This window comes from Lagenorhynchus albirostris, chromosome 8 (genome assembly GCF_949774975.1).
Source record: "Lagenorhynchus albirostris chromosome 8, mLagAlb1.1, whole genome shotgun sequence".
In the NCBI taxonomy this organism is placed as follows: Eukaryota; Metazoa; Chordata; class Mammalia; order Artiodactyla; family Delphinidae; genus Lagenorhynchus; species Lagenorhynchus albirostris.
The window spans coordinates 91,368,755-91,390,279 of record NC_083102.1 but is presented as its reverse complement, the minus strand read 5'-3'; the positions used below and the strand labels follow the sequence as shown (position 1 = coordinate 91,390,279).

The window sequence follows — 21,525 nt, the reverse complement described above, 5'->3', positions numbered from 1 at the left end:
GGTTTTGTACATATCTTGACGTTATGTCTGCAAGAAAACTCGGGAACCATAACTTTTAACATTACACTAATTATATATACTCTTTATTCAGCAGAAGTAAACACAGAAATATTTGAGCTTGAAAACAGTTCAGCAGCCCAACAGGGTAGACTCAAATTTGGGGGGAGACAATAAAAGTCAAAATATGGTGCCTTCTTAGTCATGCTTCAACTTCAAATGAAATTCCAAAATAAAATGCGTTCTAGATGAACATTTTCTAAAGTGGAACAAAATTCTGTAAGTGCATTACTTGGTACGGTAAATATAAAAGCATTTCCAAAAATAATATATTTTAACAGAAATATTGGAAGTATTGCTGTTTTACTTCTAAACTCAAGGCAGTGTTTTGGAGGTGCAACTTTAATATTGCCCTCCTCAAAAATCTGGAGTGGTTCAGATGTGACATTGAGAAGTTGTACAAAATTAGGAGAACTTCTTCACTTCAGAACTGAGCTTCAAAATAAGGAGAACTTCTTCACTTCAGAACTGAGCATGGGACCCACATTTGAAGCTCAAAATTCAACTTGATAGATTGTCAGATACAGATGGAGGTAGAGTCCCATTAATACAAGTAACTGTATATTGTTTTTAAAATGATAACCCCCTCCTGACATTTATTTATTTAGGAATTAAGATAAATATGGTGCATTCCAGAATCAGTTAAATGAAGAATGAGGTTCCACAGAGATGCAGAACATAAGAATGTATTAACCAGCCAAAGAGAGCGTGTTAACAAAACACAGGATAGGAAAGGGAAATAGCTTAGAAGTGACTAAAGATTCTTACCTGTCGAGAGACCATCAAAGTTACATGGTCTTCTCCCCCAACCCTACCACCCACTCTCATCCCCCTTAAAACAGGCTCCACTATGATAGAACAAAAGAGATTTAAGAAGATGAATTTGTTCTTGAATGTTCCAAGCATTGATATGGGGCAGTTTTAAGTCATATTCCAACTTAGCAAGTGGAGAAGGAACCAAAGCCAAGGTGCGAGCCAGCCTCTGTTTCTGAACAGCTGTGACTTTGGGCAGGTTATATAACCTCTTGAACATCTCTTCCCATTGAAAATAAGAGCAATAATGAGTACCTAGACATCTACTGTGGATGAAAGGCCATGATGAGAACTAATTCAATGGAAGCTTTTCTGCCTTTTACTATAAGCTAGGTTGTTCCAAACCACACAATATTTATGTTTCTCTAATAATTTTCAATTCTATTCCATTATCCCCTACAGATAGAAGCCTTGATGGAGACATGTCTCCCAAGCCCACTGTATTTCTTCCTTCGATTGATGAAATAAACCTCCATGAGGCTGGAACACATCTTTGCCTTCTCGAGAAGTTTTTCCCTGATGTCATTAAGGTCTATTGGAAAGAAAAGAATGGCAACAGAGTTCTGGAATCCCAGCATGGAAATATCATCAAGACTAATGATACATACATGAAATTCAGCTGGCTGACTGTGACTAAAAAGTCAATGGATAATGAACTCGTATGTATCGTCAAACACGAGAATAATAAAAGAGGAATTGATCAAGAGATTCTTTTCCCTTCAATTGAGAATAATAAAAGAGGAATTGATCAAGAGATTCTTTTCCCTTCAATTAACAAAGGTATGTGATTATAAAGAAACATAACCTCCCATAATTCTTTTTTCAAAGAAAATACCCCACATTGACGATCAAGCATTAATGAAAAACAAATATAAATTGTTAAATGTTGTTACATTTAATGGTAGCATAAATGTCCTGCTATTTCCCCACAAAATTAAAATTGTATTGGCTTTGAAGCATAAAAAAGAAAAAAATTTACTGAAGCTTTTTCAGCTCAGTTTTATCATCTGAAATATAAAGGTCACAATGATGTATTTTAGGGTTGCTGTATAGATTAAATGAAACAACGCATGTCAAAGTACCTATCAAGTTAGCACACAATAAATGCACAAAGAGAGATTCCATTTTTGATGACCTTACTTGATCAGGAAATAAGAACAATCACACATCTTTCAAGAAGGTTCCAGTCAGCAAGCAGAGTTCCTCTCACTTCACTCTTACTTTACTCAAAGTATAACCCAGAAATAATGAGTTATTAAATGACAAAATGGTGTTCGTATGAGGAAGCCAGATCATGGCTCAACAAAATGTAGAATAATTACTGCTTCATGTTTATTATGGTCTTAGGTTTTTGAGGTTTGTGTTTTACCTACCACTTAAGCTAAAATTTTGTAATTGAAGATTGGGTGAGCCTTAAGTGTACAGACTTACTCCCATTTTACATAATGAATGTATTTCTTGCCATTGGTAAACGCCTCTCAAGAAACTTCTCTTGCAGCCCTAGCACGTGCCGGGCCTGGAGGGATGTGTGGACGAACACTCTCGGGTGAATTACTGTCCCAGGAGGATGCAGTACAGTGAAGAGAATATACACTTTTCCTAATCACTCAGGGTCTCTCATGATTCAGGCATGATGTCCCAAAGGAGACCTTTTGATGCAGATGTTGTGCATATCCACACAGTGTGGGCAGAGGGCTGGTTGTACCTTGGCCCTGGCAGTGGTCCTGTAACTCACTGGACTCGGGACTTAATGACCTGAGTGTTCACCTAACAGACCAAAGGACCCAGAGTGCCCATCAGAAGAAACCATTTTGTTATCACTTCTTTTCTCTGTGGTTAGGAAAACTTTTTAAGCAGTGGCAACCAAGCATAAAACAAAACTGTGCAGAGATTTTGGTGTGTAGCAGTCTGAATTTCTGAAGCAAGTCTTTATCTTCTCAGATCGTGAGTTCATCCAATGATCAAATTACATCCGAGCACTTGCCTTGGCTTTGTCCTGGGGCTGCGATGAAGAGCAAATGAAATAACGTCAGTGAAAATGCTTGCTTTCTAAACCATAACACTGATGTATTTATTCATGCATTCATCATATTTATCGATATGCTTTTCTCAAACTAACTAGAGTAAGATTACAAAAACAACCCTAATTTTCTATTTCTACAGCTAAGAAACAGAGGGGAAGCAAATACGCAAAGTGTAAGTTTAACATAACCTTGGGCTTAAAGGTCTTATTAGGTTTTGATTTTGCTAGTGATCAGGGAAAAACAAAATGATAAGTTCCATGGTGATGACGATCATAAAGGAGAGAAGTTCCAGTTCATAATGTGTTTTACTTGGCACTCCATTTCTGAAATAAATGTCTTCCATGGGCTTCTCAGTGCAACATAGCAAATGAGGGCATTTCTGTCAATGTCATTCTACACTAAACTCCTAATGCTGTTTCATAGAACTTTTTGTTGGTTGTTGTTTTTGTTGTCTTAATGAAAGATAAAATATAACATGGAAGCACAAATGAGTGAAGTGATCTTAAAGGCTCATAAAAGTAATCTGGTCCAAGTTCTTGATTGAGAAAGAGAACTTAGGATATTCACACAAATTTTATGATGAAAACTTTTTATGCTATTGTTTTTACCTCAATCAATGCATGGTGATAAGTGATTTTTATTTATCTTATAATAAATAAATTCGCTGAAAGGAAAAGAGAGAGGTTTTTAAGACATATTAAAGTCAGTTCTTAAGTATATTTTAACATCTAACGTGAGTGTACTAACATTTTCCTTCTTGGGATTTACCCCAAAGTCTACACAGGTTTACTCTCTACCTGAAAGTAGATTGTTCCTATGAAACCTTTCCTAAGATGAAAGGCATAAAGCGAAGAAGCAATCATCTTAAGACAGATCTTGCTAACAGATGGGCAAAGTAAATGGAGATAAGGCACAGATGCTCACAGATAACAGTTCAGAGCTATGGCAGCTTGATGCTGAAATGCTGAGTGTAGTCCCTTGGTGATGCTGTTCTTGTTGCTGGAGCGCCCGCTGCCTCTATCATGGCTGGCTGCAAAACAAACACTAAACGCTATTTTTGCTTTTAACCTTTTCTCATAAAAGTGAAAATCCTCTTCAGATTTCTTTCTGTTAGCAAAAACAGGTACTAATGTAGGTCTTTCGTAAAAGCGAAGTGGCGTAAACTTTTGAAAAATAGGGGATACTTGTACCTCGAAGCCATTTTTTAGAGCAAACCAACTAAAGATCTCCCTGAACCATATCATAAACTAGAACCATATCATATGTACAAAAACACACCTAGGAGAAAAAGGATAAACCAAACAACCTCTGTGTCTCTGATTTCCTCCATCCAACAGTCTACTATTATTTTTAAGAAATTTTGTTTTTGTTTGAATGTAGGGGAAAAGGATAAACCAAACAACCTCAGTGTCTCTGATTTCCTCCATCCAACAGTCTATTATTTTTTTAAAGAAATTTTGTTTTTGTATGAATGTTTGCCTTTTTTTTTTCATTGTAGATAAATACACCTTTCACCTCAGGTTTTCATATTAACTAGAAATATGATTTGGTCTATCTCTCTATCCTGGAAAGAATTGAACTGAAATGCTGAGCTCCTGTAATAAATATTTCATTTGTTAAGAATAATTAAGATCTCTGGAAAAGAAGATGTTTTCAGTGTCCACCATGGTGGAATTATGTTGTCTCTCTATAGATTAATTTCTCTTTATTTCTATGGATTATTTTTTACAAAGTACTTCCCACCTACTCTATCTCATTTAATCCCCCATGACCATCCTTTGAATGCACTCTGTCATCACTGATGTGACTTATCCTCTAATCTTTATTCCTCTTTTGTACCGTGCCATACCCCCAAATACAACTCACTCCAGTGTCACTGGGGAGTTAAAGGAGATAGTGCATATGAAGTATTTAAGCAAGTACCTGGCACAGTAATAATCACTCACTAGCTATTAGCCTCATTTATATTGTTATCCTGACGTCCACAAACTCCACAACTGCAGAAAATCACATACATGAGTTGGGGATACTGGGGGTATGTGTGATCTGGAAAGGTTTCACTTCTTTTTTTTTTTTTTTTGATGGGAAATTTACCTAAGCCAGACTCCTTCAAACATGAGATTCTGTTGTAGATTCTGGGATTGGATGCATCCCTTTGGGGAGCATCCCTTCATGTCAGCAGTGGGCGCTGAAGATGTAGAGCAGCCGCTTTTTCTGACGATTTGTCTTTTGACAGTATTTCCTGAACGCTTTGGGGTGTAGGAGATGCGAACACAGAAGGAAACCAAGATGGTCTTGGATATTACCCTCCAGCTGTAATAAAGAAAAACAAAAATGTACCCTTCATGAACTTGAACATCCTCAGATACAGAAAACAGTATATGCACTAGATCTACTGAATTACATTGAACCAGACCATCTATTCCCGGATTGTAGGCATCTTATTTTTAAAGATTCTCTCCTCTCTCTGCAGATTCTATCAGTCTGTCTATCCAGAGACACACACAGAGCTGCACACTGTCAAATAACGGATATAAACAATTCACTAATACTTGCTCTTATTTCTTGTAGAGGTCACTACACATGCCTGCGTGAAAAAAGGAAGTGGTAAGTTTTTGTCTAGGTTTGCCTTTATGTCATGCTGCAGCACATTTTTTTCCTCTGGATAAATTGAACTTTTGAACTTCCTTGGTTTAAGGGAGAAAAACCAGAATGTCTGGATGCTGCAGAAATAGACTGAGTGATGGTTTAAGTAAATCTATCATCATTTCCTAGGAGTCACCTTAACACAGTAAATGCCGGTTTTGGTGTGACGTGACTCTAAATTAGGGGGTGCAGTGATAGGTTCTGAATTATTTCAACAGTGGATTTCCTCTACTTGTGTGGCTTGTGTTTCTAATGACTAGGGAAACGTGGTATCAAGTTGTTTGTAGATTTTTTTTTTAAGTTTTAGCCCTTGCTAGTACCTAATACATGAACTGACACTAACTGAGAACTTCGTATACACAAGGTGTTGTGCTGTGTCTTGCCTACATATCCTGTTTACTGCTTATAATACTCCTAGGAGGTGATACAATATTTTTCCCTCACTTTACAGATGAGGGCAGTGAGCTACAATTAATTAAGTCCCTTGTACAAAGCCACACAGCTCTGTCTGCGGATTCAACCCAACCCATTTGAATCAATGGTTCATGCGCTTACTCAGTTCTCTATCCCTCCTCTAAGGTATAAATATAGAGCAAGAATCCCAAGGTCAAAGCCCTGAGACAGAGTGGGCAGGGGTGTAAGAGCGTGGGCTTCCGCTATCACAGACTGGACTTTAACCCCAGTTCTTTCATTACTAGTTGCATGAATATGGGTAAATTCCTTACATTTTCTGAGCAATACAGTCATCATCCGCCCATAGGGAACAATTACACCCTACTCAGTTATTGCAGACATAAGGTCACATATGTGGAATAGGGTGTCCATTTAGCTAGCACAGAATCAGTACTAGTTGGTGGCCCTTTCTCCCCACATGAAGATTCTAAGTGAATTTAGAAGCACTGGCTCTGGCCCTGCTGATCCTTCTTTCGTTCCCCCTACCAGGGGGCCTGGAACTCACCTAACACCTGAGCTGACTGAGGGCAGTGAGTTCTGAGCACATCACCTCCTGAGATCCCTTTCCACACCAAGTGCTGGTGATTCTGGAATTCTGACTCTATGAAGATGAAGCGTGGAAAAGGGAAATTTTCCCAGGAACGGACTCAGCCTTGTGGTCCATTCAGTAGCCAAGTCAGGCCCGTCATCACTGTTGTTAATTATTTCTTCACATCATATATGTCTTCGAAAACTTGATAGGAGAGGAAGTGTCATTACCTAATAACATCCTAGCCACCGTGAGAGATGTTAAAGAAAATACAGGTGACTGAGGCATGAGATCCTAAAGTTTCAGAGAATTTGGATTAAAATGTTTATTCCACTTTGTGCAATGTTCTCTTTACTAAGCCCCCAACCACCCCACTGTGAACACCAGCAGATTTCCCTGATTTGTACCCCTCATACGAATCTCATTGATACTTCTGACTGTGATGCGTTCCCCCATCACTGTGTTTTAGCCTCTCAAAAGAACAGGTGAAACTAACCAAGATGTCTTCTCCTAGATTCCCTGCAGCTGCAGCTCACGAACACCTGTGCCTGCTACACCTACCTCCTTCTCCTCCTCAAGAGCTTGGTCTACTTTGTCATCATCTCCTTCTGTGTGTGTAGAAGAACAGCCGTCTGCGGCCATGCGAAGAGCTCGTGACAGAGGACACCACAAAGGGGTCACCTTTCCTTCATCATCTCTTGTCTCTAAAAGTGTCTGCTGAGGATCTAGCTGGGCTTCCTTTCTGGGTTTGGGTTATTTCAGTTCACATGTGTATTCTTCTATGTGCCATTATTGTGTAAGGGTTTTTCAAACCACTGGGCAAGCAGACAGTTTGACTCCGTAACAGGGAATTCTACCATTACTCAGGGGCAGGGCCCAGGGCTGGCCCAGGGGAGCCTCTCCCACCACTGTCCCCACAACCTCCTCAGGTCCTCCTGCCCCCGAGTCCTCGTGCCTCCTGAGGGCACACAGCGGGCAGCTCTCCTCTCCTCCCTCAGTGCCTCCACCCAGACCACGGCCCCCACCCTCCCTGCCACCCACCCTGGGGCCACCAGCTTTGCCACTTGAATCCTGTCCTTTGATTTTCATAAGAGACATGAAAAATAAAAAAACAAATCAGAAGTCCACTTTTGTCTGTGTATTTTAATCTCATGAAATCTAACCAAGGTAAGGAACAGCATGACAACCGAGCTATCAAATCCAGTGCTGGTTGTAATAATGGTCACACTGCATTTCTGAGTCTTTCCCTGAGGTGCTGATCATAGTCCTTTCTTTGGGGCACTGGCTCCAACGGCACCCACCGCCAAACGAAGGTGCCCGGGTTCCTTCACTTTCAAAGGTCACCGGATTCAGATTCATTGGTTTGGGACATTCCTGTGATGACAGTATAACAGCCAGCGTGACCTGCACCGTGTGTGCTCAGATCTGTACTAGTGTCTCACAGGCACTGACTCCTGACCCTCACATTAACCCCATGAGAACTGCAGCGACGCCAGAGGGGCACTGGGCGGGGGGTGAAGCACACAGATTCTGACCCCAGAGGGCCTGAGTTTGAACCCTGGGTCTATTTTTTTTAATAAATAAGAGAGGCTGTTATAAATATAATTAAAGAATAAGAACAGGAGCAAGAGACTATCAAAATGATCGGACAAAATTTTCAACTAAACTCAGTTGAAAAATACAGTAAACTGGAAACTTAATTGTTAAACAAGTCATGCATTGTAGAAAAAATTTATAAGCTAGAATCTAAAAATGAATAAATTACATGCACACACAGATAGGTAGATATACCTCACATATAACATGTAGAAAATATATAAATATGTATATCTATATGATTAGAAAAAAAGGAGTAAAGAAAGAAAATATCTGACATACTTACAAATGGACTTCTGGAAGAAAAGAACACGAAGAATGGAGGAAAGACAATATTTAAAGAGATAATGGCTAAGTATTTTCCAGAATTGTTGTATGGCATGAATCCTCAGTTTCAGGAAGTCTAATCAATCTCAAATGGGATAAATAAAAAGCAAGGTATACTTAGCCAAGTTGCTGTAAAACTGTAGGACCAAAGACAAAAACATGATTTTAAAATCAGCCAGAGAAAAGAGAGAAATTGCTTACAAATGGCAAAAATTTAGGTCAGATTAGGTTTAGGTTTAGGTTTAGATTAAACCTAATTTAGGTTTAATCTAAATTTAATCTAAATTTAGGTTTAGATTAAAACCTGACCTCTCGACAGCAGCAATACAAAACAGAAGACAATTAAACAATAGCGTCAACTTTCTGTGAGAGAACTGCTGTCAACTTAAAATTCATTATCCTCTAAGCCTACCTCTCCAGGACAAAGGAAAATATATTAACTTATAGATTAAGGAATTTCTAAGATAAGTATTTCAAAAAAAAAAAAAAGAAGGAAAAAGTGATCTCGAATGGAGGCACCTGAGAGGCAAGAAATTATAAGCCAAAAATATGGCATGCGTGTTAATCTAAATAAACAATTACTATATAAAGGAAAATAATATCTCAATTATAATCAAGAGAGAAATGATCTGTTCTAAGGCTTTGCTTTTATATTGATTTAACTTTACATTGTGTTGAGTTAAATTCCCTTATTGAAGCTCTTTAGGGCAACCACTAAAGAGAAAAAGCAAGAGAGGAGAAAAATAGAATGGGGAAAATTAATAATAAAAAGGTAAGAAAACAGAGAGGAAAGAGAAAACGTAAATCACAAAATAACCTAGTAGTAATGAATCCAAATAACTCAGTAAGCATTTCAAAAATAATAGATTATATAAAAAACAGAATCCAACAATATATTGCTTGTATATGACACAATCAAAATGTAAAGGCATTTGGGTGGAAAAAGATCTACTAGGCAGGGCTTCCCTGCTGGCGCAGTGGTTGGGAGTCTGCCTGCCGGTGCAGGGGACGTGGGTTCGTGCCCCGGTCCGGGAGGATCCCACGTGCCGTGGAGTGGCTGGGCCCGTGGGCCGTGGCCGCTGGGCCTGCGCGTCCGGAGCCTGTGCTCCGTGGCGGGAGAGGCCACAGCGGTGAGGGGCCCACGTACCGCAAAAAAAAAAAAAAAAAAAAAAAAGATCTACTAGGCAAATACTAAGCAAAATCAGCTGGGCAAGTATTATAACAGAAGAAAAGTAAATAAATGACATAAAAGTTGGAAAGGAAGAACCAAATCTATCACAATTCACTATCCATAGATCATATGACTGTTTACAAGAAATTCCAAAATAAACAATAGGAAATGATTAGAATTAATAAGAACATAATAAAGATGTTGGATATCAAATTGATATATAGAAGTAATTTGCATTTACACATATTTGCAGAAAATAGAAAATGAAATTCAAAAAGGTGACATAGTAATTCTTTATATCTATCTAACTAGCATCTATCTATGTATCTATCTATCATCTCTCTATCTACCTAAGTCTTTCACCTATCTACAAAATCTAGAATTAAGTCTAAATTTAATGTGGAACATTTTGAAGAAAATTATAAAATTTTAGTGAAAGACATTAAAGAAGAATGAAATAAGTAAAGAAATACCATGTTTTGGGAAGGGCATATTTAATGTTTTTAAGATGTCAGATCTCTCCAAAATTATCTGCGGATCCTGCACACGTCCAATGAAAACACAAAACGTATTTTGTGGAATTTTACAAGTTGTTTCTAAATTTTATATGGAAGAGAAAGGGGCCAAAAATAGCCAAGAGTCCTGGAGAATATAAATAAGGTAAGTGTGGGTGGGGTGGTGAATGGCCCTTCAATGTATCAAGATTTATTATAGAACTACATAATTTAGACAGAGTGGTATGGGACAAGGATAAACAGGGAGAAAAAGGTGAAGAGAACGGAGACCAATTCATATAAAGTCCTACACAAAACAGGGATGGCAATGGAGGAAATCAGTGGGGAAAGGATCAACTCTTCACTGAATGCTGCTGAGGCAACTGGTTACCCATAAGGAAAACAAAATGAAATCGTATCCTTATCTCACACCATGCACAACTTTCTTGTTTTATGCCTCCTGATGCTTCCGAGGGGCTTTCTCCTGTCACAATACTGGGGCAACAGAACAGGGGCTTTCTCTAGTGATTCACGGTGGAAAAGCCCTAAAGAGAGAAACTTCTAAAAGCTACCAGTGGGTAGCAAGCTGATTCAGCTCTTCAGCCATTCAGCAGTAGGTTGTCACATAAAGAGCACATACAAATTTAATTCTCTGCTGATTCTAACTAACCCTTTGGAATCCTAGTCACTTCTAAGTACATTTCCTTTCCTTTAAGAAAAGGTTAAGTGCTAATGTGGTTGCTGGTTTGCCAAGAGAAATCTGGCAACTCTTACAAGTACAGATGTAGAGTGTAATTAAATTCTTAATGTAGAGCCAGACAATTCATTGCTTTGAAAATAATACTTAACTACAAAGCCATCCTACATTCTTTTACTAATAAGTATTGACTGGAGTTGGAGGAGGAATTTTTTTTCTGACCTGGTTGATGAATTCAAGTGACAGAGCCCTGGGTCTTTATTGGTACATTTCTGTGTGATCTCAGGCAGCGATCTGAACTCTGTGCTGTCATTTCCTTCTGTGTGTAATGAAGTTACAGCGCCCTGTCTCCTGGAGCGTGAGGATTAGACGAGTTAATAATGTTTGGTCCGTGCACATCCTCGACAACATTAGCAACTACTGTCAGTAGCTCTACTGTAAAAACAGTGGATTCCACACATACACACGCAGACACACTGAGGATCATCTCTAATCTCATTTCCCTGCAGACAGGGTGGGTGTGGATGGATCAGGGACTCGGTTTTAACAATTCCCAGGAATCGCATTCATTGTCTAAGAGCCCTTGGGGGAGGGTACAGTTATAGCCACAGTTTACAGATTGGAGAGGTTAAGTATTCTGCTCCTGGTCACTATTTTGTAAGTAATAGTCAGTTACAGCCAGGGCTCTCTGAACTCAGAGATCATATTTTGTTTCCTAGGATCTTATGGCTTGTCCTTGACTCACTTTCTACTGGGAAAAACAAAAATAGAACAAGCCACAGCAAAATGAAACACGCACTGCTTCTTGACTAAAGACATCCTTCAAGGAGTCGGTGAGAATGTTCTAAAGGACTTGTGGGTACACCTGTCTTCTCCTCATGTACGTACTCTGGAATCACCATAGCTGTTCCCTTTATTGTCCACATCATGGAAATCCTGCCTTACTCTGTGAGTGTGTCTAGATTTGTAACTGCTCTTTTGGGGGGTGTAATGAATTGGACTGAGATTCTCAGGCAGAGCAGGACACTGGATGGTGCTCTGAGCATCCTGACACCACAGCTCCTCCCCTAGACTCAACGGGCCCTGAGATCCTCAGAATCTCCCTGTGGAAGCCTCTTATATGTCCAGGGGCATTTCTGAGGTGGGAGGAAGGCATACATCGTTTTGGTCCAGTCCTTTTCCACTACAGCGTGGCTACAATGTGGTATTGGGGGAGGAACCCTGGACCAGAGGTTCTACCTCACATCCCATCGTTATAGCCTCCACTTCCCGGTCTGTTATAACCAGCTGTGTCATTTCTCCTTGACCATGTCACGTTGCCTAAGTTTACCCATCTTTAGAAGAAAGTGTTCAAATTAAGTCACTTCAGATTTCTATGGCAATGTACAAATTCAATGATTAATAACCCAATGAAGTAATAATAGCAAAGGCTTTCTGGTACTGGTCTAAGTGCCTGTTAACTTATTTAGCTCTCACAAGACACGTGCAGTTATCGCTGTTCTATAGATGGAGAAACTGAGGCAGAGAGGGTTAAGGAGGGTCCCTGGAGTGAAAACAGCTAATAAGAAACAGACCTGGGATTTGAACCCAAGCAGCCTGGCTACTGGAGCTCTGCTCTTACCTTCTACATTAGTTGCTGCTATTATAGAAACAGGTTACATTTACTTTCGGTTAAAACAGGAAAATTTCCTTCCCTGTCCACGTTTCCTCTCCTTGCTCCTAGGCTGTGCGTGCAATTAAAGGGTCAGAGGCCAACCTGCCCCCAAATTTTTCATGCCGGGAAGACTTTTATACACTGACTTGCCAACCACTGATAGAACCTCTGTGACTAAAGTCCATGACACTTGGTTGGATAAAATATATACCACGACAGCAGGCTGCATCTGCAGGTGCGAAATGGAAAAGTTAGGCAAAGATGGATACAATTCCACATTAGAACTCTCATGTGTCAGTTGTTTTTATAGAACTAGAGTACATCATACACTTCTCAAGTATACAAAAGGGAAACTTGAAGGCAGCAATTCTCAAAGTTTTTCCCATTATGAATTCTCTTTACTGTTTTGGAATTCTTTCCCTCATAGACTTCAGTTTTTGAAGGCTTCCTGTCAATCTAGCAGGCCATGATTAAGTAATACAGGATTTCCCACTTTATTTATTCAAAGTCATATATAATTGTCAATTAGAAATTCTGAGTAAAAAGAGATAACTAGAAATACTACATACACCAAGCTGGTATAATTCAGCCAAAAAGCTAGAAATTCAACATTTCTGTTAGCCATGAAAACTAGTCTGGGTAAGTGCATGGTCTCTGTAATGGTCTCTTAGGCTAATTTTGTATGTTTGCTTTCTTTTGTTTTCTTTGAATAATAGCAAGTACCTACCACTTAGTGAGCATCAGGAATTCTGCTGGGCAGTTTGCTTGCTTCACGTTCGATGCTCTCACTAAAACACAGATCAGGTATGACACTCATTTCACTGATGAGAACACCAGGCCCCAGAGAAACTAAGAAATATACCCCAAGTTAATACAGAGCAGCGCCATAGTTCGCATGGGCCAGGTCTGCATGACTTAAGCCCTACTGCTTTATCCATTACAACAGTTGCTGTCTTCTTGGGAACCCATGGAATGTTAATTATAACTCAAAATAAATGGAAGGAAGAGAGGGAGGGAAGGAGGGAGGGGGGGTGAGAGAGGGAGGGAGGGAGGAAAGGAAGAATCACTGAGGCCCAGACTTCATAACAGCCCAGGCATCAGACTTTAAAAAGCCCCCTTCAGTAATTCTAATGTGCAGCCGGATTGAGGCAGCAAGTGACTGAAACAGTCCCAGTACTGCCAGCTCAGACCTCAGGCAGCAAGGAGTCGTCGCAGAGCCCGTTACACGAATGTACAACGTGCTTCACCTGGAAAGTGATCTTACCGTCCACGCATCAATTTCCTAAGGAAACAAAATGTATGTACTGAGATTTATGTGCCCAGATGTCCATCAAATGTAGCACCACTTACAGCAGCCCAAAGTAACCCAAATGCCCAATTAGAAACTACAGAAATAAACTAAAGGACATCATATGACAGACTACTATGCATCTTCCAAAAAAATGTACATTATTTAAGGAAATGGAGAATTAGTCAGGAAGTGTGGTTGAAAAACTAATATGCCTAGCGAACTCCAGTAAAATTGTTAGATTATACCACCACATGGTTCCAAATGAATCAAAAACACTCTAGAAATTGCATTAAGAAACCTTGCTTCAACCACTGTATCTACGTCCCTGCCTCTTACAGGTCACACTTCTCTCTCCTCTGCACACTTCCAGTTTTTATTTAGCAAATTCAAATGAACATACAAAATAAATAAATAAATGAAACATATATGTATATGCGTGTATACATATTCTAATTTCCGGCTTCATACACAAAGGTAGTAAACAATATACATTCTTCTGCACCTCTCTTCTCACTTATACCACCTAGAGCTCTTTTCATGTCAGTCTCTGGGGACACATGGAGAGCTGTGTGATATTTCACTGGTGAATTACAATACTTTACAAAAATCAGTGGCCCCGTGATATGTCATTGGCTTATTTCCACTCTTTTGCTATTACAAAAGATGCTGAAATTATAATAGTGTTTTATGTCATTGTGACCGTGCATATTGGTCATTTTGACAGCTATGGCCAACTTGCCTATTATGGACACAGCACCATCCTGCATCTGTACCACAATGTAGGTGAATGCTGGGGGAGTGCAGTCAAAGGTCAGGATTCTGCTGATCTGACAGGTGAGAAACAGTATCTCATCTATCTCATTGTGGTTTTGTTTTTCTCTTTCTGTGAGTGAGGATAAGCATCTCTTTATATGAAGTCTATTCGTATTTCCTTTCCTGCGCAATATTTGTTCAGTCCTTTGATCACTTTTTTCTATTGAGTGGTAATAGTAGCAAGTACGATGCTCATTTATATGTGTATCTGTGTATTTCTACAGGCACACACAAAACAAAATGTTCACTGCATGGTAGGTGGTTGAAAAAATAAGTGATTGTATATTTTTCTATTTTCTCTGATCCTTTTAAAGTAAAAATCCTTTTTATGCATTAGAATTAAAACATTGTCTCCTTTAAAATTGGGAAGCTGTTTTTTTGTTTGTTTCTGTGTTTACAATTCACTTCAGCTTCCGTGAAACTAGTTCTTTTGAAAACCAAATAGAGGTTCCCATTTGGAAACAAAACAAGAGCAACCAGATACAAGAAAGATGAAATCTAATTTAGATAGTCTCCTTGGTTGAGACTATCTAAATTAGATATTTGAGCAGATCTCTTTAGCCCAAGTACCTGGCCCTCCTCTTGGAGTTTGGAAACTATTTCTACGTTGGGAAAGCATAGAAAGGCAAGATGGAAAGATGGCAAATCTCTGAAAGTTTTGTGCAGCTGATTTCACCGCCAGGGCCCTGCTGGGCAGTGCCTCCTGTGGTTTCCAACTTCTCAGCGACTTCCTTTCCCAACTCGCCCTGGGCTGCCCTGGCCTGGGAGGTGCAGAGACGGGAAGGCGGTGGTGGTGAGGGTGACAGCGTGAGTGGCAGGAGGGCGCTGGTGCGGCTGGTTCTCAGGCTTCTTTTGTTCATGTGCTCTGTCGAATGTGGTTGATTCGTGGAAAATGCTCAAAGTCAAACCGGCCCCTGCTGGTTGGGACTGTGCAAGGGGTAGATGGGGTGTCACAAGGAAATAAGAACAGTTAAACCACAACCAACTTTGCTCACTTTCAAAGAGTCACAGCTAATGGAAAGAAAACATCCCTCTACACAGGCACGTAATTGCTATCAAACATACTCCAGGCTGTGGCTTAGGGCTCCCCATTATTCCTGTATGCAGTTCCTCCAATTAGCTCCTATGTGAGCTGGGAAACTTATGCCCAGAATATTCAGATGCTGCTTCTCTGTCCACGCTCAGGACTCTGTTCTGGAGGAAAGAGCAGACAGGACTCCTTGCAGCACTAAGAGAATCCCTGACATTCCACCATCCACCCATGCTCTTCCATGATCTGTGATTTACCGAGGCTGGTACTTCTTGGTTTCATTTTCTCAGTGTAGACAGGGTGACACAAGACTCGATCCCCTAAACCCAGCCGCATGGACAGATGTGATGTGCTTTTTCCCTCACAAGAACAGAGATATGGAGGCCCTGATCTCGCCCATGCAATTGAGTGTCATATACTGAGTCACATATGTTCCCCGAATGGGACAAAAGGACTTCAGAGTCATCCTGAGCAAGGCTCAGTAGAAGCACTAACATCAGATAAGAGTGTGATGGGTGAATGGGCCAAGGGCTGCTCAGCAACGTGAGCATGGAGAGCAGGTGTCCCACCTCCACCCCACCCAGCAGGGGTCCAAGCCCTGGACTCCATCCGTCCAGTCCCAGAGGGAAGCACGGCTCTATGGCTGAGCTCAATGCTTTAGCTCTCCCAGTCTGACCTTACAGCACATTCAAGTCACATCCTTCATTCTTCCTGGTCTCTGCTCTGAGAGCCAACATCTGGGGGGCCCTTGCTCGCCTAGGAGGACTGGCCACATCCTACTGGTCCAACCCAGTGTGTTGGGGAGAGCTCCTTCTCAGCTTAAAGGCACACAGGTCACATCAGTGGTCATGGTGTAGATGGGGGTCCCCTCCCGAGACAGGATGTTCTCGTTGTGATGACACCACTGAATTCTTGAGGCTTTAGTCCAAAGCCAGACCCTGGAGCTCTCCCTCCCCCTTTCTCCATGGAAGAAGCTCCCCCTGGTTAGGCCCCAGCCTCCCAGGGAGCTTCCAGCTGCACTTCAGTCCTGTGGCCCATTCTTAGACCAAGCATGGATGGAGTTGATTTGATCTGCATAAATGGTCAGTTTCCATCCAAACCAGCACCACTTCCATCATACACAGTTGAGTATTTCTTGAATGACACCATAAATAATGAAAGAAAACTGATAGACGTGCTGCCTTCCCATGAAGCATTGCGTTGAATATTCCTGTTTAACAAAAATAGCTCACAATACAATTGAGCTCATTTTAATTCAAACTAGCTAAACACAAGGGAAAATGATTTCATAGAGTGCGTTCAAAGAAGAGTAATCAGACTATTTTAGATCATACTTCTGAGAGAACGATTCTATTTCTGGTGACTTTTTATATGTATTCACAATCCCTCATGTTCCCCTTTTGCAATTCCAACACTTTAGGCCAAATACATAATGCAAAACAGGAAAAATAAAACCGATCATTTTGATATGTTGGATTTTATTACCTTTTAAAATTGTACAAATAGTGCATGTGCATGAGTTAAAAAAACACAAGGGAAATGTAGGGAGTTAAAAAAGAAAGACAAAAGAAATCCAAGACATGAAACAAAAAAATTCCATTCTGCAAGTCAAAATAAAAAGATATTCTGCATACTAAAAAAGTGTTATTCCAATATATTAAGAAGTCTTTTGATCAGGAACACAGCACAAGACTTTCTGCAACTATTCTTTGACAGGTCAGACTCAAGTCTCACTGAATACAGGATGGATCATGACATTATCTTACCAGCCACAGGCAGGTGATTAAATGTATGTGGAGATGGTACCATGTCTGTGAGGTATTACAATCAATAAATTCGTTATTAGCCGTTCAGTAACGTCAGCAGTGGATGTCACCATTTCAACCTTCAAAAGGGAGACCCCCAGTTTCAGTGCTTTTTTCCCTCTGGTGACGTTCAGTGAAGGTTTTTCACACTTAGAAAAAGAGAGAACACAGAAATATTTGAGAGGTAGTGTAAAAAGGCAAAATGCTCCGTTTTGCTCTATGTATTTACAACACAGTCTACATACTAAAGATAGGCTGTGTTACAGACACTTGAAAGACCACGCGTGAGGCCACCCAAGAAGTTATTTTAAAGCATTTCAGAAAAGGACGTCCTTATTCACATGCTCATATTTTTGTCCTACGTCTGAAGACTGTTGTAGAAAAAGGGGCCGGAGTGTGCTGGGTACCACGGATGCAGGGCGGGGCCTCCGTTTGCTGCGACTCTGGCCGCCTCTGGCTGCCTTTTATTTCTTTTAAATAAAATTTTACATTTTGTTTCATTATTTTTTTAAGTTGAGATATAATTGACATATAACATTTTATTAGTTTAAGTTATACTACCTAATGATTCTATATTTGTGTACATCGTGAAATCATCACAGTAAGTCTATTAACATCCCTCACTATACATAGACGGATTATTTTTTTTTCTTGTGATGGGAACTTTTAAGATCTACTCTCTTTTCCCTTCTGTGGTTAAATAATTAAGCAGGGTTGCTGCTTCTACCATTGCCTGTATGTTTATTTGCTCGTATTTCTGAGGTTGAAATGTTTCCTTTGATGATTTGAAGGGAATGAACAACGTGCCCTGACCTGGAGGTACATCGGGCCCGACTGCTGTGACTGGACCACATGTGTCATCTCAGAAGCTCCAGAACCCTCCAGAGACGTCCATCCGGTGCGGGACCAGAGGAGATCCTGGTACCACACGGAACGCCCGAGTCCCGGCTCTGCCCCTGCCAGCTGTGCGACCTTGGACCAGTCACTCACCCTCAGTCTCACCCGCCTCCGTGTAAGTGGAGACAATGACAGTACCAGCCTCCCAGGACTGCTGCCCTCGCCGCCCTCAGAAGTTAGGCTTTGTAATTAAACAAAGTCTGACACGGAGACATTCTGGCTACATAAACAAAAAGGAACTAAGTCATCCTTATTTAGAAATTCGGGACTCTGAGGTATTTCTCATCCTTCGCAAATTTATACCTAGGAAAGGTTAAGAGATTTTACATCATAAAATGTGCCTGACAAATTTATGTACTTAGGAGAAATATAATGTATAGTCACACACATATTCTTTGAATTTTACTTTGAATCTACTCAAAGAAAGGCTCCGTATTTAACCACTTCATTATTACAGTTTCCTTTTCGAAGACTTACTTTAATAAAAGTCTTACTCATAGTTCTAAAAGTGGTTTTTCACTGTCCTGCTTTTCTTCAGCTTCATTTTCAGATCCTAGATGGTAGGGAAGGGGAAGGAGAAAAAGTACTGCATTCGATTACAGTAACAAATGATTTCTTGAAAATTATAATCTAAGAGCATAAAATTTTAAACGAGGGATACATATGTTTAAACCACAAGAGATTCAAGTTAACAAAACTGTAAAATAGTTTTACTTTATATCTTGTAGGAGGAAAACCTTTCAAATAGGACCTATCGCAAGCACCGATCTGTCAAAATGGATTTCACGTATGTTCTAAAAATATTCATAGGGACCAAGGACTATTATGCACTGCTCCTCCTCTTGTGCTTCTTTGCTGAAAAGCTTACCTGTTTTTCAAGTCCAAGTATCTTTGGGTATTAATAATTTAATCTACGTATTTTGAAAAAATAGCTGTATTCAGTGAGTGAGAGAGCAGTGAGGGATTCCAATGTACAGGTAAAGCTGATGTCACCACTGTGCGCTGTTGCCAGCGACCACGGTTACAACCATTCTGGGTCAATGTTGCGTGAGCCTTCGATTATTCTTGAATGTGACCCAGTCATTCCACTCTGGGATGATATCCTTAGGATATCTCCCTGAGGAAATAACATTTTTTTTCCATTATGAAGACTTCCCCTCTAAAAATGAGAAGAAAAATCTAATGTCTGAGAGTAGAAGAAAAGTTAAGTAATTATTATATTTCCATGAAATATCTTCCATCCACTTAAAAACTGTGTTTATACAGTATATAACAACATGGGAAATGCATACGCTAGAAAGTAAAAGCAAAAATATGTAACGAGAAATATAGTGTAAGATCAGATTTGATAAAAATTTTAAAAACTTGATATACTTGTACAAATCAGTAAGACTAGAAATAAATGACCAGGGGACTTATGTACATTTCTGGATATTCCAAAATTTCTACAATAAACTTAAAGTGACTATCATTTTTAAAACAGGGTATAAATAACACAGACAGTACGGCCAACAATTATGTGAATTACACAAAAGTAGAAGGAAACAAACTGAACTGTCGATACTAATGCTGCTGAATAGTTTGAAGGAGCGTGATCTTTCATTTTTGTTCTTTCCACACATTTTTATAACAATTACGCATTCCTATCATACTCAGGGAAGGGAACTAAAGAGAGTGGTGAGGAGACCAAGGGAACAGGTTAGGATGTTACCTACTCACCTGCAAAAGCAGCCAGCGCCACTGTTGCTTTACTCTTAGCAGATAATACACTTCAAAAAGGGCACTTTCACCGGAGGGAAAGTGGGGGCAGAGGGATGAATCGGGAGATTGGGATGGACATCTACACACTACCATATATAAAATAGATAACTAATAAGGACCTACTGTATAGCACAGGGAACTCTACTCAATACTCTGTCATGACCAATATGGGAAAAGAATCTAAAAAGAGTGGATATATGCATATGCATAACTGATTCACTTTGCTGTACATCTGAAACTAACACAACATTGTAAATCAACTATAAATAAAAAGTTTTTTAAAAGGGCACTTTTTTCTTCGAGAACGTCTGCCTGGATTATAGCCAAGAACAAATCTGGTACAGAAGAATGAATGCCTGAGAATCTTAAGAAAAGTTTTGAGTCCCACACCTCAACCTCATAGATGTCATGTCGTTCAGGTTAAGTCTGTGGTAAAACAAATACATAAAGAGGTAGTGGTTGGGAGGCTTCACTTCCCAGCTTATTAAACTGCTGGAAATCTTAGAGACACTGGAGCGGTTTAACTGCCATGTCACTTTGAAAGGAGTCTAAGGAAAGTGGTCATACCGAGCCTTCCTGTTTCCGGGCTCACTTTCCACCTGTCAGGGTAACAGCACTCAAGCCACAATGAGCTGACGTGGCTTGGAACTATTTGCGAGTCCTAAATAAAGCCAAACTTTAAATTAAAACGTAATAACGCACATGCTTTCCGTAATTTAAAAGCGAATGCTAGCAAGGTGTTATTGTCGAATAAGGAGTTCAACAAATGTTTTTGTCGAATAAGGAGTTCAACAAATGTTCTCCTCGAAAAGCAACTCTAAAACTGGACTAGATGAACCAGAGAGCAAGTTCAGTGCTGGGGAAACGACCAAAGGCTTACAACTATGTGAGAAGTGCTTGAAAAATTGCAGAATTGCGGGAACAACCATGTTGCTCTTTCCTTCAGCTGCCCCCATTCTTCCCCCACCTCCCATCACCCAGCTCCATGGCATGAAGGTCCTTCCAGAGTACGGCAGGCCGTGAGGACTGCCGGCAAACTTACATGGTTGAAGGAGCTCATTTAATCTGGGGTGAGAAGTGATGCAATGGTGAAATGGCAGACTTAGTGGTATGTGAGCACAGGGGCCAGAGCTTCTGCTGGTTTGAGGTGATGGTCACGGCTGCAGCACGCATATGTTTGGCTGAAGCTGTGTGCATACACAACGGAAACCCAAGAGAACCCACGTTATAGCCTAAAAACCATGAGGCTGTGAGCATATGCAGAGGAGGTGTGAAAACATTCAGCAAAAGAAGACTCAAAAAGCTGAAAAAGCTTTTTGAAGAAGACTCAAAAAGACCTGAAATTTGAATGTGCTATCCAATACATACAAATATCCCTTTGGCCGAGGATGAAAGTCTTAATCAAGGTGACTGACCACAAAGGCTGTCTAATCATTGGCTCCCACTAAGCTATGCAGACACAAGGGT

At 40.2% G+C, this 21,525-nt stretch overlaps 2 protein-coding genes and 1 long non-coding RNA gene across 9 annotated transcripts in view; 1 reads left to right on the top strand and 2 right to left on the bottom strand.

Annotated features, from left to right (window-relative positions):
- Positions 1-7,610, top strand: part of LOC132524834 (T-cell receptor gamma chain C region C10.5) — a 36,547-nt gene extending 28,937 nt beyond the window's left edge. For 2 of the 3 annotated variants that reach the window (XM_060157310.1, XM_060157309.1), the window contains 2 exons: positions 1,273-1,650; positions 7,037-7,610. In XM_060157310.1, coding sequence (XP_060013293.1) covers positions 1,273-1,650; positions 7,037-7,179 — 521 coding nt within the window. In that variant the 3' untranslated portion in view covers positions 7,180-7,610. Of the gene's footprint in view, positions 1-1,272; positions 1,651-5,465; positions 5,502-7,036 lie in introns of all 3 variants that reach the window. The other variant, XM_060157308.1, reaches the window with a different exon arrangement.
- On the bottom strand, positions 1,906-13,335 carry LOC132524837 (uncharacterized). Its single transcript, XR_009542056.1, has 4 exons — positions 13,189-13,335; positions 12,429-12,690; positions 3,819-3,924; positions 1,906-2,872 (listed from the first exon to the last, which is right to left on the bottom strand). It is a non-coding gene; the product is annotated as an uncharacterized LOC132524837 (long non-coding RNA).
- A 3,718-nt stretch (positions 13,336-17,053) lies between these two features.
- STARD3NL (STARD3 N-terminal like) overlaps positions 17,054-21,525 on the bottom strand; it is a 50,158-nt gene continuing 45,686 nt past the window's right edge. For 3 of the 5 annotated variants that reach the window (XR_009542059.1, XM_060157342.1, XM_060157343.1), the window contains exons 8-9: positions 18,775-18,850; positions 17,054-17,549 (exon numbers count right to left, since the gene is read on the bottom strand). Coding sequence is in view for 3 of the 5 variants with exons in the window: in XM_060157342.1 (XP_060013325.1) it covers positions 18,792-18,850 (59 nt within the window). In the remaining 2 variants the exon portion in view is untranslated. The remainder of the gene's footprint in view (positions 17,550-18,774; positions 18,851-21,525) is intronic. The other 2 variants (XR_009542060.1, XM_060157344.1) reach the window with 1 other exon arrangement.